This window comes from Lagopus leucura, unplaced genomic scaffold, assembly GCF_019238085.1.
Source record: "Lagopus leucura isolate 7727_CA_CO unplaced genomic scaffold, USGS_WTPT01 Super-Scaffold_73, whole genome shotgun sequence".
Classification (NCBI taxonomy): domain Eukaryota; kingdom Metazoa; phylum Chordata; class Aves; order Galliformes; family Phasianidae; genus Lagopus; species Lagopus leucura.
In genome coordinates, this window is record NW_024962252.1 from 74,154,247 (window position 1) to 74,173,007 (window position 18,761).

The 18,761-nt window shown below is 33.6% G+C and overlaps 1 protein-coding gene across 1 annotated transcript in view; it reads left to right on the top strand.

Moving 5' to 3' along the window:
• Positions 1-18,761, top strand: part of DNAH8 (dynein axonemal heavy chain 8) — a 108,213-nt gene that overhangs the window by 2,486 nt on the left and 86,966 nt on the right. The window contains exons 5-19 of the mRNA XM_042881754.1: positions 40-153; positions 2,437-2,544; positions 4,233-4,334; positions 5,131-5,277; positions 6,220-6,417; positions 6,558-6,634; positions 7,092-7,191; positions 7,917-8,036; positions 9,329-9,464; positions 10,369-10,556; positions 11,698-11,778; positions 15,113-15,229; positions 15,735-15,854; positions 16,707-16,848; positions 17,951-18,060. Coding sequence (XP_042737688.1) covers positions 40-153; positions 2,437-2,544; positions 4,233-4,334; positions 5,131-5,277; positions 6,220-6,417; positions 6,558-6,634; positions 7,092-7,191; positions 7,917-8,036; positions 9,329-9,464; positions 10,369-10,556; positions 11,698-11,778; positions 15,113-15,229; positions 15,735-15,854; positions 16,707-16,848; positions 17,951-18,060 — 1,860 coding nt within the window. The remainder of the gene's footprint in view (positions 1-39; positions 154-2,436; positions 2,545-4,232; positions 4,335-5,130; positions 5,278-6,219; positions 6,418-6,557; positions 6,635-7,091; positions 7,192-7,916; positions 8,037-9,328; positions 9,465-10,368; positions 10,557-11,697; positions 11,779-15,112; positions 15,230-15,734; positions 15,855-16,706; positions 16,849-17,950; positions 18,061-18,761) is intronic.

Genomic DNA, 18,761 nt, shown 5'->3' on the forward strand with positions numbered 1-18,761 from the left:
TATCTATGAAGTCTTTTCACAGTAAAGTTTTCTGTCTAGACGTGGCAAGAGCTAGATGCCAGAATCACAGATGCTGCAAATGAATCGAAAGATAACGTGAAATATTTATGCACACTTGAAAAAGTTTGTCAGCCTCTTTATGACTATGAGATTGTAAGTATACCTTTCGTTATTCGCTAAGCAAAGTTGTTATTTAAAACGTCCATTAAAAAATTCCAGTGTAAAAGGAATCTTCTGTGTATTTGTTTACATATATTGATATTTTCTTTGAAACATCTGTCTAGCTGAACTTATAACTAAAGTAAAACATTATTTTATTAGAAGTATATTTATAAATATGATTTATCAATAAACAAGTACATGTGATTGCCTAGTCTGTCCTCTGCCGATACTATTTTAAAAAATACTGAAATACTAAAAATATTAAAAAATACTAAATATACTAAAATACTGATTTACAGTGCAAGGATCTCAAAAGACGTAGTTCACTGAAAATTCCAGATGCCAATTAATATTACACAAATGTAACCAAAATGCCAAAATTTCAGTTATATAAAAAATAATGGAAACCTAATGAGGCCCTAAATGCTTCTTGCAGGGTAAAATAATATTTTGATGCTGAAAATTTTGTTAGCTGCTTCTTCTGCAGAAATTTCAGCTAGGCAGTACTTAAATGTTAGATTGTTTGTGTTGTGCTAATTAAGTAAAAGATATTCAGTTTAATTTTTACCATTAATTATTATAACAAGTACATGTTTCTAAGGGCTGTTGCAGGATAAGATGGAAGGAAGAAATAGCCAAGGGAAGAGCTGTTTCTTCCGTTCTTTTTTTCTTTTTTTTTTTTTTTTTTTTTTTTTTTTGAGTCCTCTCTGTTTTGATCCTACATGATTCCTGTCCTCCACCAGAAAGTGTTGCATATTTTTCTTAACTTCTGGCAATTCAGTATCCTAATTGGAGTTTAAATTGAGGGGAAACAAAAACAAACAGCAACCCCACCAAACAAACACAAAAACAAAGCAACGGAAGTGTGGAATGGCAGAAAAGAGGACTAAGCAGCTTATCTTCCTCAGTGCTTCAGTCTATCGCTAGAGGGTGCCAGGTACCAGGGAATAAAAAACATAGTCACGCGTTTATCAGACTTAAACTGTTTCGTAGGAATTACTAAAATAATCTAACATAAATACATTTGTGGATAGGGCCCATTAAAAAACTTGTTAGTTTAGTAACATGAGAGAATTAGCTTCGTTCTTTATTTGATCAGGAACACTTTGCATAAATCTGAACTTCTGTTCTTTCCCTACTGCGGGGAGAGCTTAGTGAGGAGCTTAGTGCTGCTTAGCTGGTTGCTGGGTTAAATCACAACAGTTGAACACTACTTTTAAACTGCTTTGTTTGGGTAATTTTTTTCAGTGTCACTACACTACTGAATTTCATACCTCCATGAAGGAAGTGCAAATAATTTGCTGCTAGCTGTGACTCATGAGTACAGAATGTTATAGACATCAAATAAATAAATATTTTTCTCATTAAGTAGGTAGTATTCCTCCAGTGATCATATATGTTTTGCATGCTTCCCATGCTTAGGGTTAAGTAACATTTTTCTAGCAGAACCCCTTTACTAGTGAGTAGTTGACAAATGAGAAAGTCCTATCCTGTAGCCTTCCCATATCGCATGTGATATGACTTGTGTCACATGTGTAAGAGCAACCTGGGCCTAGTTGATATTTGCTAAGTAACTACTATTTTTCAGCAGTGTCCAGATGTTATTTATGAATAGTCTTCTCTTTTGCCTTTTTTGTTGTTTGTTTCTTTGAACAAAGTATTTTGGAAGTGGTTCAGTGACTGAACAGCAGTAGTGTGGTCACTTAGTTTTAATGGTATGAACGTTGATTTTATGAAATGTGTATAGGATTTCGATCTTTTATATGACTAACATTCATTAATAAAATTAATGCTGTGACAATTTTGACTTCTGTGGAATCTCTGAATGAAACATTTTATGCAATGGTTATTTTTACAATGTAAGTGCGTAGAATACATTTAACAGCTGTACTTGAAGAAAAACAAAAACATTAATCATGAACAACCACTGTCAGCTGCCAGAAGAATATTTTCTTTTGTGCCAAAAAATGCAACCTGTACTTCTGGATTCAGTGTTCAGTTATGGGGATCAAAATAACATTAAAAATATTCATATGAATCTCTTTATCTGACCAAATAATCTGAGAGTTTTATTGTGTATTAGTTGAGATTCCTCTGACAACGTGTTGAGCGTGATTAGATTTTTTGACAGGAAACTTTTTTGTATGATTCAATGACATTTTAAAGATTGCTCAATGTGATTTAGGCAAAAATTTAATTGAGATGTTGTAAATATAATAGAAATAGATTTGATAGCAATAGAAAATGAAGTTTTTCTCAAAACTGTGCTTTAAGGTGTCAATGAGAAATGGAATACCAAACTTGATAAATGCTATCCGAATGATTCACAGTGTTTCAAGATATTACAATACATCTGAAAGAATGACATCTTTGTTTATAAAGGTAAATATATTAAGCTTAATAATACTCAATGTAAAAACCATGAGTTTTTTTTCCTGAAAAATATGAGCTATCTAATTTTGTTTAAATCAGAAGGACAGTTGTTAAAAATTGGTGATAAATAGTGGGTGTATGTAAGGGAAAGGAAAGGAAGCCTTTTGATCAAGAGCAGTTTGAATTCAGAGTAGAAACATCTTTTGGAATGAACTTTATTACCCTTGGTTCAGCAAAACTGAATTTTTCCTCTTAATAATTGTCAGGATCTGAATTAATCTCATCTGTTACTTGCTAAATGAAAATGAGAAGTTAATGCTTCATCTGTGATGTTATATCACTGCTTAAAGTTCTTAGAAGGTTAAATCTATAGATCTTACATTTTCACCTTGAGATGACTGTTTTTACAATGTAAAACTGTTGCAGCTGTTTTCCAATTCATTGCTTAATTGGACAGTGCTGATAAAGATATGTGAATATGAGTTGTAAGGTATGAAATAGGTAGGAGACAAAAGTTAATTTCTGTGGGAATGAACTGCAGGATGAGAAGAAAGTATTTGCTTTTGCAGGCGGTAAATTCATTCTCTCCCCTGGGGAGACATGATTGTGTCTCTCAGCATATCAGATGTCACCTAATTTCCAAGTTCACTGTGAATTTGCTGTCACTAAGAGCTTTGAAAACAGCTGAAAACATCTGGGCAATTCTCATAACTCAGCTGAGCATTCATCTAGCTTTTTTATTTGTGTACTTCTTGAAGAACTTGGAATGCTAGTGAGATTTGAATGCTCTCCTCATGTCTGTAATTGGTAAGACCCCTTTGGCCCTCTGGCAGCCTATTTCTTTTGTTGCCAGCAAGTATGAATTTTCTGTTAGCTATTGCTTCCAGTAAGCATATAGGAGGCATCGATAGTGCACCTCAATACATAACTTTCTTTCTTTAAAAAACAAAAACAACCCAGGATATAATATAGACTTTTCAATTTGATTTGAACTAGAAGATTAAGATTAGCCTTTTCTGAGGCTATCTTTGTCTATTACTTGAGCTGTTTTCTATGCTTCAATTGTTAGGTATGGATTATGGAACAACATTTATATTTGGCTGGTCAATAATTGGTTTTTAGATTTTTGTGTACTGACGCTTGTTAGGGTCTATTAATGATCTAAGGGATTGAATGTTTCACTGCAGAGGCTAGTTTACAGCCAAACTGGTTACGTGAAGCTATGAAACAGCAAGGAGAAATTCTATTGCAATCTAAACTGTTTTCATCAAAGCTCGAATGTTCATCTCATACTGAATGCTTCCATTTAAAGATCATCAGAGGGGATACTGGAGATCCTGCTTATAGCCTCAGATCTTATTGTGTCGGTGAAGAATAATTAGGATGAAAATTACTTTGTTATTGAATTGTCTTTATTCGTGTGTTTAGTGACATTCTGGTTTTATGCATATATATTGCTATTCTTATGAATTCCATGTACATAACTTGAGTATGCTTCTGGGGACGTTTTAAGACATTCTATAAAGTGTTTTTCTTTTATGCTGCATATATTATTTTGCCATTATTATTCCCACAAGTAAAATTCATTCAAACTCCGATAGTATTAATACACGCAAGTAGGAATTTTTACAGATTCTGTGAAAAAGACAAATTTTCTTCTGAGCTTCAAACCTTATTGTTTCATTTGTCTACAATAGGTTACAAATCAAATGGTTGCGACATGTAGAGCATACATTACTGATGGTGGCTTGTCTCATGTATGGGACCAAGAGACACCAATAGTTATTGAAAAAATTAAGGTTTGTATTTTGGTATGTCTGTTATTTTTCTATTAAACCTATTGATTACCTATTGATGTGCACGAGGAAATTCATATCAATATGTATCAAGTACTTTACCCCTCTGCTAATTTATTTCATGCTGCTTTGATTGTCTTCTCATTTCTTATCCCACTAGCATTTGTTGAAATTAGAATGGCTTCATTTTCATCAGCTTTTTCCATCACTGACCTTGGAATTGGCATCTTCACCGTATCTGTGAACAAAAAAATCTTATGATCCTGCGTAATCCATGTTCTTCCCTGCTGTCAATCTCTGATATGGTGCCGTCTTCCTCTGCAATAGGAAACTGCATTTGAATAGGCTTCCCTCTTTAAATAGGCTCCACTCCTTCCAATTCCAGACTTCCTTGGCCGCGAAGGTTCAATGGTAATAGAGTTTTCGTCTTCCTCAGGTGATGGTGGCATAGTTTGCTTTTACTTCTCATTGTTCTTCTCCATTACTAATTGGCAATAAATTAATGTTACTGTCCTCTAAACCACCCTTTATTTTTCACATCACCTAAAGCTTTCCTGTTCTATTTTTGATGGCTCATTTCCTATTGTGTCTTTCACTGGACTGTACGGTATGATTATATACTGCAGATACCTGCTAGGAATACTAAAACAAAACAGTTGTACGTAAGCCATTACTGCATGGTGACTGAAACTAGACTCAGTGATAATTAACTACTTGGGAATAACAGTGGATTTTGATTCTCTTGTTTGTTACATATGAGCGTAGCTTAAAGAATGATATTTATTTCTTCCCTTTTTAGGACTGCATTTTCCTACTGAAAGAGTATCAGAGATGCTTTCAGGAAACAAAACAAGAAATTTTGGAAAATTTAGGAGAAAAATCATTTGAAGTATCTGAAATGTACATTTTTGGGAAATCTGAAGCATTTTGTAGGAGATTAGAAAAAGTGAGTAAATTATGTGTTTTTATTGTCAGTATAGAAGTAGGGCTCCTCCAGAGAGCAGTTGGCAAAGCAAACCTAACTTTACATGCTCTTAATAGAAGTGTGAAAGAGATTTTAACTTTTCTTTTGAGAGAAGTTTGACGCTTCCATAAAGTAAGCTAAATATTTTAGAAAATTACCTTGCGATGTTCTACTGAATTTGTCAATTTTTCTGCGTTAACTAGGTGGATTATCTCCATTAATCTAGATGTACGTTGCTATTTTTGGAGGTTTAGAGTAATATGAAGAATATAGAACTTTTATTATGTGAATGGTGACCTAAGTCATTAAAAACTCAATGCTGAGCACAGTTCTTCAAATGATTCTGTTGTTTGCTGTAATCTTAACATTTATTTTGCTAACCTAATAAAAGGACTTTGTCATCTGTGGGGTTTGCATGGAACAGATAATAGGTGTTTCTAGATGCAGAATACAAGTAATAAAATAATAAGAGAGTAGTGAGGTAAGGAAGGCAGGAATTACGTGCTTCGTTGTTGTTTTTTCTTATCATGCAGTATGCATATTGCAGTCTATATAGTGTTCTTCTGTACAGTGAAACCTCTTCATATCATCACTCTGTATACATCATGTTTATAATCTATATGACTCTATTTAACCAATAGTCAAACACGGGGAAAAAAACCACCTCCAAAAAACCTTTCCCAACAAGCAAAACAAATATGGATTTATGTTACTTTGAGTTATGGTGATAACTGATGTTGAAAATGGAGTTAACTATGCTCTGTTGAAGATATTTTCTTAGAAGCTCAGAAGCCAAGCATTTCTGAATGCATTAGTTAATTTGAGAGGACTAGTTATCATTTAGATTATTTCCCTCAGGTTTTAGTTAATAGAGGAAGTAAACAAAGTACTCTTATGAGCATGATTATAACCTTTATATTTCAGATTACAGAGATGATAAATGTAGTGCAAACCTTTCGTGCACTGAGTATGTCTACCATTGAAGGTATAGATATTATGGCAATAAAATTCAAAAATATCTACCAAAGTGTTCAAAAGAAACAATACGACATCCTTGATCCAAGAAAAACGGAATTTGATGTGGATTTTGTGGACTTCATGGCAAAAATTGAAGGTTTAGAGGTAAATAGTATTGCAGTTTATAACTTAATTGCTGGAGGATTTCATCACTACTGTCGGAATAGTACTACATTAAGTCATTATCAGACATCAAAATATTACAGTTTGACGAGAAAAGCTTTACTAAATTATATGTCTCTTAGGTACAAATACAAACATTTATGCGAACTTGTTTTGGAAGAATTTTGTCTTCACAACATGCACTCCAGTTACTTCAAAGGTATTGGCAAATATGGTTTAAAATATTTTAAAGCAACATGAAATTACTGATTTGCTCAATTTGAATTGCGTGATAAATTTTGTAGCAAAGGATTTAGTAATTTTTTTTCATTATTGCTGTTATAAATCATTTATTTACGAGAAAGTTGTATTTTAGCTTTCTAATATGAACCAATATATACTTATGTTTCTTCATTTCATTACAATGTCTTTTGCATGTACAAGTTAATAAAACTAAACAAAGAAAAATGTACATAGGTAAGTAAAACTAGAGAACTTTTCATGTTGCTCGAACTTGCCCAGGACAGCAGCCAAAAAATTACACTGGCTGAGAAACAATTCCTAGATCTGCGCTTCTTTCATTTTACTTAATATTTATGTATCTCAAAATAGAAAGAAGAAAGAAGAAGAAAATATTGTTTTATAAATATAATTTTAGAAACTTGTTTTTGATTCAGATTTCAGAATCTGAGAATGCCATGCCTTCAAGAGGAAGTAAAATATACAGTTGCTTGTATTCTTCAACATTATGTAGCAGAACTTGAAGTTATTAAAAAGGTACTTTATTTCTTTGCAGTAAATTTCAAATATTTTAAAATAAGACCAAATACTTTACTATGCATAATCTGTATTTACTCTGTCTATTTCAACAACTGACTTTCAGTGCTTAACTAACAAGGCTTCTTTTTTTTCTATTACAGAAGAGAGGCCCGAGTACATAGGAAAATATGACAGATACATTGCTCTTCCTAGCAAATGTATCATAACACAAATTCAAATTCTGAAGCAAAACCTTTGCTTTTATTACTTCTAGTAAATAAAAAATTATATATGTACTGACAAGTGTGCATCTGAAGATACCTTTTATTTTGTTATTTTATGAGTCCTCTTAAGTTAATTCTCGTTTATCTATGTGTATTATCTGATGATGTGATAGTGTAACTAGTTAAAAAATGTGGGTAAATCATATTTTTGTAATTTTGCATTTGCTTACGTAATATACAATTTCTACAGAGTAAATGTGAGTTCCTTTATCATCATTTTATATATCTGCAAAGGCAACATTTGTATCTGAACTCGATGTCCATATTCCCTTTCTATTCGTGTATCATGTTGTAAGCCAGTGAATTTTTCTCTGCATGCTACCATGTCACTTCATACAAATTTAATTTGTTTGTAAGAAGATGACTGCGGTAGCGGAGGAAGAACAGTTTAAGATTTCAAAAGGTTTTTTGTGTTTGTTTTTTTTTTCTTTTTAATTCATTTATCTAACAATATTGCAGATTTACCAAATTCATAAAGATGACCCCCCTCTTGCACGAAACATGCCACCTGTTGCAGGAAAGATACTGTGGGTGAGACAGCTCTTCAGGAGGATAAATGAGCCAATCAACTATTTCCATGTAAGTTGATGTGAAGAATAATCAAATGTTATTATTAGCAGTGACCTTACTTCAATAGAGGGACCGTACAGTTTCTGGCTATGATGTAGAGACTTCTCATATGCTGGATAACCTGTATATTTGTATGTGAAATGCTGTTAAAAATATATTCTCCACAAAAACTACTGCTGTGAATCCAAGCTGTAGTGTTTGACTTGTGTCCCAACTAGCACACCAAGCGGGAAATATGCGCTATTTTGTTGATGCAATTTTGTTCACCCAAAGTTGTATTACACCATTTCAGCCACTGCTGTTTTTCTGCTTCTGTTTATAATGGCAGTCTGAGGCCCATAAAGTTGGCATACATTTTGTGCTTTAATTGAATACTCACCTCTTCTGTTCTTCTAGTCATGAGGTCTTCTATGGAGAGTAATGTCTATTTACTAAGTCTGACTAAGTAACTAGGAGTAGCTAGTAGCTTAAGGCATGAGAGTGGTCTGCTGGACATCCTGGAATTGTCTGGTGTGTGTATTGTGGTACCACTCAAGGAATTTATTATGAGTATCCTCACAACAACTGCAGTATTGGAACTGGTAATCTGATCACAAGTTCCACTGTAGATAGTCTCTGTACTAGTCCGGGAGCAAAGGACTCCATTACTTATCTACTCAACTCCCCATTTTCTGTAGAACTTCACATACAATTGAAGGTTCATACTGCCAAAATATTCCTTGACATTTTTAATCCTAGCGGATTTTTTTGTGTCTTCTGTTGGAATAGTCAGAATCTTTCTACATTAAAATCTGTTATATGTTATGAAACTTTTGAAAGATTCTCCTACAAAGTTTCTAGGGTCTGCTGTTAAATTCTAAGTGAGGGATTTTTTTTCTTGTTTCCTTCATATAAGAAAAATGATTGCCTAAATATATTCCAAATAAAAGAAAACTGAAGTGTCACATGAGATCAGTAAGACATTTTAATCAGTAAAAATCACTGATCAATGAAGAGGATTTAAAAAAAAAAAGAATTATTATTTACCGTTCAGTTTTAAGTAGAACTGAGCATCCATTTCACTGGAAATTACAGATGTGTAACTTTTGCATATGTTATATAATTACTATTAATTACTCTACGAGTTCATATTGGCTTCACAGTCCTGCAAAATTGAGTCATAAGTACAATTTTTAAGAACTCTGTAATTATAATTTGTAGTAACTTAAATGAGGTATAGTCAGTAGTTAAACTGAGAAAAACTGAAATGGGGTGAATGTCTTTTGATGTGATTTTAATTTGAATGTCCCCTGTTTTAATAGAAAAATTCAAATATCTTGACAAGTCCAGAGGGTAAAGCAGTCGTTCGATTATACAACAGAGTTGCGTATGTCTTGGTGCAATTTGAGGTAGTCTATCACAATGCGTGGATGAAGGAAATTTCAGAATTACAATATCGTAAGTAACTGAAATTGTAATTGGCTTCTTTTAATTGTTATTGAATTCTAAGTAATGCAAATCAATTTATTTTTAAGTCTCATTCACTCTTAAAATATGCAAATTAAAGATGATCCAATATGTTGGTCCAATAATGCAAATTAGTATTCCTGACTATTATTTTTATCCAATGGATTGCAGATTTGGTACATTTTTTGACAGATAACTGGAAGAAATGTACTGAAACAAATTTAACGTCCACAACGCTTTGTTTCTATGTTCATATTGTCTATGTATACCATTTAAGAAATCTTTATATTTCATTTCCACTGTAGTAACTTGTATATTTGAGGTATCACAGTCCCTCTCAGGACAAGTTTAGCTTTATGGCTAGGAAAAAAATGTTTTACGATGAAGTAAGTGTTGACTTTTTTAGTACATTTTTGCATGTAAATTGTAGACACTTTGTGGCTTCAAATCTACAAAAAGATCTAAAAGAATAAAATATTAATTTTGTGTAATCCCACACTTAACAGATATTTATACTTTTGAGATTTTTGAAATATTATTATCTAAGCATTTATCTTCTGAATGAACAAATTGCTGTAAGATCCTGAGCATCTCCTGAAAATTTTCCATTTCTTTAAAAAATATATGTTCATAATTTTATAACTCAAACCAAGAAAAAGTATGCCACAAATAATTCTGTCTCTGATGCTTGCTTTGTTCATGATGATATAGAGATTATATAGCGAAAACTGAATATGGTGTGTTGTTTGCATATTTTCTTATCTGAAAGTCATGTAAAACTACTTTGCAAATAACCACACATATTTAATCACTCTGTAGTAATGTTAGAAATCTGTGTTTGGTAATAAATGAAACTTTTTTTGTCTTAAAAACTGATATAAAAATGTCTTTACAGCCTTACAAGCCACAGTGTTTGTACGTCATCCTCAAACTGGAAAGTTCCTGGTTAATTTTGATCCCCAGATTCCAGAGATCGTTCGAGAGACCAAATGTATGATAAAGTTGGGTTTGGAAGTGCCAGAGCAAGCCAAAAAGATAGTAAAAGTAGAAAATAGCCTGAAGTCAAACAAGTTGCATTTAGAGGTAAATTTAAAAATTGTTATTTTTACTTTGGAGGAAAACAAGCATCAGTTTTTCTAAGGTTAATAATTTTGATCCTTATTATCCTTTGGTAAAAGTAAAATTTATTTATCAGGATAGACTAAAATGAATCAGCTCTAGAATTGGACTATTGTAGTTTTTCCTTAGATCATCATTAGTATTTAGGAATATGCAGATTTAGACAATAATTAGCAAGTTTTACAAATCTCAAGTATTTGTAAAACAAAAAAACCTCCAAAACCAAACAACAACAAAACTTGTCTGCAGAGACGAATGTGAAAACTGGAAATGAGGTAAATCAATGGAATGTGCAGGTGGACATAGAGGATCTCATTTTAGACACCGGTACTGCTGTGTGCTATTTGATATTTGTTGTACCTTGTGGTGCATTAAATGTATTCTAGTGATGAAACAAACCTATCCAAAATGCGTTTACTCTTTGAAAATCAGTAAAAAGCAGTTCAGCAGAATTGAAGTTTGGAACACTGTGTTTAGAAGATATGATGAGCCACAAAAACATGAAGAACTTTACAGACTATCTGTGAGAGAAGTCAAGTGTCTTCTATCTTTTTCAGTATTTACTACAGTCTTGTCTATAAGTTTGTATTTTGGGGATTAGGTATACCACATGAAATTTTGAGTGTGTCTTCTCTTTTTTTTTTTTTTTTTTTTTTTTTTTGGTTTGTGTGTGTATGTATGACAAAAGACAAGAGGATATTTTAAAAATGAGTTTATATGTGACTCTAATTATTAAAGCATGTAATACTCGGTTTTGAAAGGGTATTGCAAGTTGTGATCACTATAGTTTCAAACTGTATTTAGCTTTAGAGAAAGATCATACTTTGTACAAATAGCCAGTTTTATTACCTTACAGATACGGTGTACATAGCTATGTAATGCCAATATAAAATACTTTTTTTTTTTTTTTTTTTTTTTTTCCAAGAATAGCTCTACACTGCCTTCCTTGTTGTTTTGGATTTTTTTTTGCTTGTTTTGTTTTGTTTACTTTTTATTTGATTTTTTTTTTCCTTGATGATTTGATTACATAACAAGTTGTTTACATCACTGAAGAAAGCACTTTAAAGTATTCCTTTTGATACTACCCTTTCCTAATAACTTACAGGGTCTTCTCCAATATTATGAAGATTTATGTCAAGACACACGAACTATTTTTGTAAATCTAATGGCACCAAAAATGCAAAAGGTTGGTATCACTAAATGCACTTCAGGGCACTTCAGAAGAGTTTAGAGCAACGTAATAATAGTTTACAATTTCAAAATATTTAGAGTGATCTGTAAGTCGAATACTTATGAATTTTGCTAAAACCTTTGAGACCAAAAATTTGCTCTTTGTGTCCCTCAGGCAATAATGCTCAAATAATATGTATTACAGTAGAATAATCTCAATGTCTTTGAGATATAAGCCCAATGGAACAAAGGATACAGACTTTATGGGTGTTTTTGTCTACGCAAGTCTGTCTTTGACATGGAGATACATTATCACTTCTTTCAATTTATAGATTTTCATATATTTCATTTAGCTGCAGTACTAAATGTTGTGGTCTTTGGAGATAATTATTAGCTTTGTGAATAGAGTCATTCAATTCACTGACATAGAAAAATTGAGTCCGTGGTAAATATGATTATACTGTGGAAGGAATAATATATCTGTGTATGTATTTAAGGGAAAGCTATTGGCAAAAGAGAATGACCACTACTGTACAAACAACAGAAGACAAGAATGTTTTTTGGAGACAGAAGTCTTCCCTGCTTACAAAGATGGGAAGAAACAACTAATCCAAAACTGAAATGAACAAGTCTAAACTTTTTTCGATGGGCTAAGTTGGTTAATTATAGCATCATCCCCACATTGTGGAGTTAAATACTTTGCGCCAAAGCACTAAAAGTCTACCATTCAAATCCATTTGGGTGATAGAAATAGCTTTATTTGCAGATAGCTGTGTCTGTACAAGTTGAATTATGTTTTCAGTCTGTGATCCTGATTAACAAAAAGAAGCATTAGAATGGAATGTGTAGAGTCCCACTTCATAAATGTCAAGCTGAAAGAGCAGGCATGATAGATGACAATTAAAAATTAACCATGAGTGAAATGAATTCCAAATTTCTCAGTAATATAAGCAAAACAAAATTTCTATCACTTCAGAGATGATGGAGATGTCAAAGTTTTAAATTGTGGTGACTTTATACCACGGCATCAATGAGAAGTTTAGAAAGAATAATAAGGAAAAGTTTCAGGAGAGCCCTGTGAAAGAGGCTGAAAAGGTTGATTTCTCAAGGTTTGTACATCGTATATAACTTCCTTTTCCTCAGAGTTTCATCTCCATGGAGGTTCCAGGATAAAAATAAAGGACCTTCATGTATATCAGTGACAGGAAAAGGAACTGATTTCAGCTGTGTGCTGAATATTTTGGAGGTGACAAGTACAGAAGAAATAGACCATAAGAAACCAAGAATTTAGTAAGAGAAATGATAAGGAAATGTAGTGGTTTTTTTTTCTTGTTTGTTTGTTTTTGTTTTGTTTTTTAAATATCAAAGTGTATATAATAAAAGGTTTGACAACTGGCTCAGCAAGAGTGTGCCCTGCTACCCAAGATGACAAACTGCATTTTGGGATGCATTAAGCACATAGCCAGCCGTTCAAAAGAGATAATTTTCCTGCTATATTTAATGTTGGTGTGGCCTCACCTTGAATATTGTGTGAAGTTCTGGGCTCCATGATATAAAATGATATTAAGGTAATTGAAAATGTTTAGAGGAGGGGAACAAAACTGGTAAAAGCTCTGGAAGGCATGTCTGATGAGATGAGACTGATGATACATATTTTGTTTAGTTTGGAGAAAAGGAGTCTGAAGCACATGGCAGTGGCACAGAGCTGTACCAAAAGAGATTCAGACTGGACATTAGGAAACTTCTGTTTACCAGGAGTGTGGCCGAACTCTGGAATAGCTTCCTAGAGAGGTGGTTCATGACCCATGTCTGTCATTGTTCAAGAGGCATTTGGACAGTGCGTTCATTAATATGCTGTAACTTTTCATTAGCCTAAAGAAGTCAGGTGGTTGGACTAGATGACCTTCCAAGGTCCATTCCAACTGAACTATTCTATATTTTTCTAAAGTTTGGAGTGAAAAATACAAAGTTCTAAATGGCAAGAATAGAAGATGTCTTTAGATAGGTGTGATTTAGATTTAGATTTAGATTTGTGTTGGATAGCAAATAATCATGGCCCTTAGAGGGGATTTCAACCACCCTGATACCTATTGGAAGTAAAACACAGCAGACCGCTGACAATCAAAGTAGTTCCTGGTACAGGAACCCATGAGAAAAGATACTATGCTAAACCTTGTCCTCACCAACTAGGAAGGGCTGGTGAGTAAGGTGAAACTCAAGGACAGCCTTGGCAACAATAGCCACAGAATAGTGGATTTGAAAATTCTTAGGGCATCCGAGAGAGTGTGCAGCAAGTTTGCTGCTCTGGACTTTAGGAGAACAGATTTTGGTTGACCTCTTTACAGAACTGCTTGGCAGGGATAAAGCCCTGAAGGAGAGAGGTCCAAGAAAGCTGATCAGTATTAAAGGACCACCTCCTCCAAGTCCAGAAACAATGCACCCCAAGAAAGAGGAAGACAGGCAAGGATGCCAGGGGATCTCTGTGGATAAACGAAGAGCTCCTGAACTTATTTTGGTGCAAAAAAAAAAGCTCATAGGGAGTGGAAGCAGGAACGGGAGGACTACAAAGAAGTTGTCTGAGTGAGCAGCCAGAGATCAGGTTAGGAAAGCTAAAACCCTTACAGCATTAAATCTATCCAGGGAAATAAAGGAGAACAAGAAGAAATTATTCTACAGGTGTATCTGTGATCGAAGGAAGGCCAGAAGGAAACTGGTTGCAAGTGCCACAGAGAAAGCTGAGGTACTCAATGACTTCTTTGCCTGTGTCTTCACTGGCAAGGGCTCTAGCCAAGCTACCAAAGTTGTGGAAAGTAAAGGTAAAAATTAGGAAGGTATGCCCACTATAAGTGAAGATCAGGTTTGAGACAATCTAAAGAACTTGAAGGTACACCAATCCACAGAAGCCCATGTGATCCTTCCACAGTTTCTGAAGGAACTGGTGGATTAAGTTGTGAAGGTGCTATCCATCATATTTGAAAGGTCATGGTAGTCTTGTGAAGTTCCCCACTGACTGGAAAAGTAGAAACATTAATCCCATTTTCAAGATGGAGAAAAAAAGATCCAGAGAAATAAAGATATATATATATATATGTATTTAACTTGTGACAACCACTAAAAGATCCTATCCAGGAGGACAGAAAGAGGAAGATCTTTGCTAGGCATGTAAATTTAACAGCTGTGAACAGAGGCTATGTATGTGCTACCCTTCTCCCATTGAAAATTTGTAAGCTTCTCTACAAAACTTACACAGCTCTTTACCTCATCAGTGACGTTAGTGATTCTAATAATAATAGTATTTGTTTTATATTTCTTATTTTAAAATAACCCATTAAATATGTTTTTATGCTTAGATGGAAGGTGTGCTGAGGCAAGGACTTACTATGTTGACTTGGTCATCAGTGACACTGGACAGTTTTTTTCAAGAAGCTGATGAAGTTCTGTGTATGTTTAAACAATTTTTGAAAAAGGTATGCTTTTGATCATTACCTGATTGAAATGCTGTTTTAGAGAAATTATTCCAAGTAGATTGCTCTTCATATTGCATATTAATGTAGGCTTACCACTCGAAACATTGTAATTTTATTTGTTTTTAAAGGTATGCTTTGTGGGTTATATAATTCACAGTTTTGTTTTGTTTTAAAAAGCAGACTATATTTAGCCACTGTAAATATTCCTTAAATTGCTGTAACTTGGGGGGCATTGTTTTGCTTCCTTTTTTTTAATGTGTTTCTTTTGTCTTGAGAACTTTAAAGTTTGCGCTTTTACTTCAGCTATTTTTTAATTGTGTTTTTTGTCCTCCTGTTATGGTTCACTTTCTCAGAGATTTTCTTAATTTTTAAATGGTAGAGAGAGAGAAAATTTTATTCTCTCTGCCAAATATTGTATTGAAGTATTATCTGTGAGAACTCCCTGGAGGAACAGATTATGTTCAACATATAGATGTATGGCACTAACATGAACTTCTCCTTCTAGGTAAATGATATATGTGAAGTACGGATTGACTTAATATTAAAAGAAATATCAAATACTCTTTTAATTGTCTTACCAGTAGATGGGCCTGTCAAAGTAGAGGATATGTTGACCTCTAATGAGGTATGTGGTGCTTTACATACATGAACAAGAATTCTTGATTCTGTTAGAAGCAATGCCTTAGTAAATTAATATAAATCCAGAAAATAATTATTTTCGCAGCAGAAATACAAAACATTATTTTTTCGTTGTTGTTGAAATATTTTAAGAGTATTTAGATATTGGATATATAATATATATCCAATATATAATATATATCCAATATATGTAATTTTGTTGCACATATAATTTTATTTATTTAACTGCTTTATATAGGTATTTTTTTGTTGGTGGTGGTTTCTTTTTTTTTTTTTTTTTTTTTTTAAGGAAGATACTTGGACATATATGTGGAGATTTTTAATTTTTACTTTTTTTTTTTTTTCAAAACTTTCCTTTTTTTTTTTTTTGAGAAGGTTAAAAATACTTTCCTAAAAACATGTTTGAGAATTTGAAAGTTTTCTTGACTTTAAATGAGACTTTTTAACTGAATGCAGGTAAACAAAATCATAAAGATTACTCAAAAGGGTTTATTTGAATTACACCAGATTCAGATTTTGACCTTCCTTCAGTATTCAGTGATTTCTTCCTTTTCTTTATTTAAAACTGCCATTGCATCTTTAAATTTTGAAAAAAAAACCCATCAAAATGTAGTAGAATTGAAAATTTTTCAAATACAATAAAGATTTTGGTTTTAGTTTGTCAATTTGTTCTTGTTTCTTCAAAATGTTGCTCTTTCATTGAAATGAATTCTTTCCTTGATGTGGTTTCTGTCTGAAGATTGTAATATTCAGGAAATTATTTGGTTCTCCATGAAAGAGAACAATGAAAATATTATTAGTGGTACTAAGAGAATTCCTTTATATTTTTGCTTAACAGATTTATACTAAAGAATGTGCTGAATTATTGAACCACAAAAGTATGAATATTGAAGATGCTGTTCATGACTTAATCTCTGTATTTGAAAAGAATTACGAAATTAAGTATTCTAAGAAAGCCCCCAAAAAGCAGGCACCACCAGGTAGGTAATTATGATTGTTTAAATATATTTTTTTTTCTGTAGATTTAACAAGTACATATCAGAATTGAATCATTTTAGATAATTTTCTTGAGTTTTCTTCTTCTGGCCATGGTTTCATCTGTTTACCCTTCTGCATTCATTAATGACTCCTATATTAAGTCACTAGTGTATGAAATATACATATAATTGATTACTGATGGAGTTTCTAGGATTGAACTCTGTCCAGTTCAGATTTACCAAGATACACTTTTAGTAGCTTGCTGTTCTTGAAACTTTACAGTTTCTTTTCTCCTACTTGTTCTTTTTTTTCTACATTTTGTTCAATTTTTTTCCAACTTCTTATTTTCTTTAGGTGAAATATAGTGTTCTTTTCAGCTACATCAAATACTTTGTACTGTCTATCTCTTAGTAATTTTTCTGTCACAGTTGTATTTTATCATAATTATCACTGCTCCCTATACAAAAAACAAATTTTACTGCCTGGTCAATTTAATTAGTACAGTCAACTGACCATCAGTTGTTTGTACAAGGCTCAATGTTGATCAGTGTATCTGGACCCCCCTGCTCTGGGGTGTGCTGCAAAGATTTTTAGAAGTCCTGTAGCATTGTGTTTGTAGGTTTTTTTCAACAACAATATGTATTTTGAAGTTTAATCAGTAAGGGACCCCCTTTTTTTTAGCCAGGATTTTTCCTCTGGGTTCAGTTTCTTTGAGGTATAGAGGTGTGGTCAGGGTTAGCACTCCAGATAGTTAAAAATCATATAACCAGGACAAAAAACCTAATGAAAAGAGGCTTCTCTGTATGGTGTTAAATAGTTTATACTGATTTTTGGCCTTTTCCAGCTGATATATTCATGTTCTTCTACTGGTCATTACACACACGTTTGTACTGTATAACGTTTGTTAGCATGAAGCTTGTAAGCTGACCTCCTAACCAGGTTCCTATAAAATTATATGAAAGACATCCAGTTAGCTGATCCAGTTACTACTAAAACCAGTAGCAATATTGCTTTGACTTTAAAGAGGTGGGGGGACAGCGTGCGTCAAAGTACAACAAATATTTCAGTTAAAAAAGAATGCATCTATATATATTTATTTTACAGGAAAAGGAAAACATATAATGTTTGAAGGTATTGAAGATGAAGATGGAGATACTGCAGCTCTTCATGCTGATGACAGGAAGGGCAAAGATAAAGAAGATGAGTTTAAAGAGGTATTTTGTGATAAGAAGAGGTTTATCTATTTTTAAGACTGATCAAATTAGTATAATTGAATATCTTGAGGATAAAATTGATATAAATAAGTCCTGAACTGATCCTACATGGACTTCCTGCAGGCTATAGCTCTCCATGCACTGCTCCAACATGGATCTGTGCTGTGGGGTGCAGCTTTCAGGAGTGGAGTGCTCCATCAGTGGTCCCCATAGGCACCAGCTCTGCAGTACTGTGGGCTCCTCCATGGGCCACACGTGGAGATCTGCTTTGCATGGTGGCCATTGGCTGCAAAGGGACAGCTTGCTCAGCATTGGCCTTCCTTGGACTTCAGGGAACATCTGCTCTGTGCCTGGAGCACCTCCTGCCCTCTTTTTGCACTGCCCTTGGTGTCTGCAGGGCTGTTTCTCTCACGTTCCTCACTCTTCTAGCTTCTGTGTTGCACAGCAGTTTTTTCTCTTTCTTATATCTGCTCTCCTTGAAGCACAATCAGTGTCACTCAGTGCCTCAACTCTGGCCAGCAGTGGGTCCCTTTTTGTAGGAGCTGCCTCTGATCTGACATGGGGCAGTGCTGGGCTCTACTCAAAGACAATCTCTGTAGCACATCCCCCCCACTACTGAAACCTTACCATGTAAGACCAATAGAACATATTCCTAATTTTTTTTGTTTTCTTCTTATTCCAGTACAGTGAGGTTTTACCAT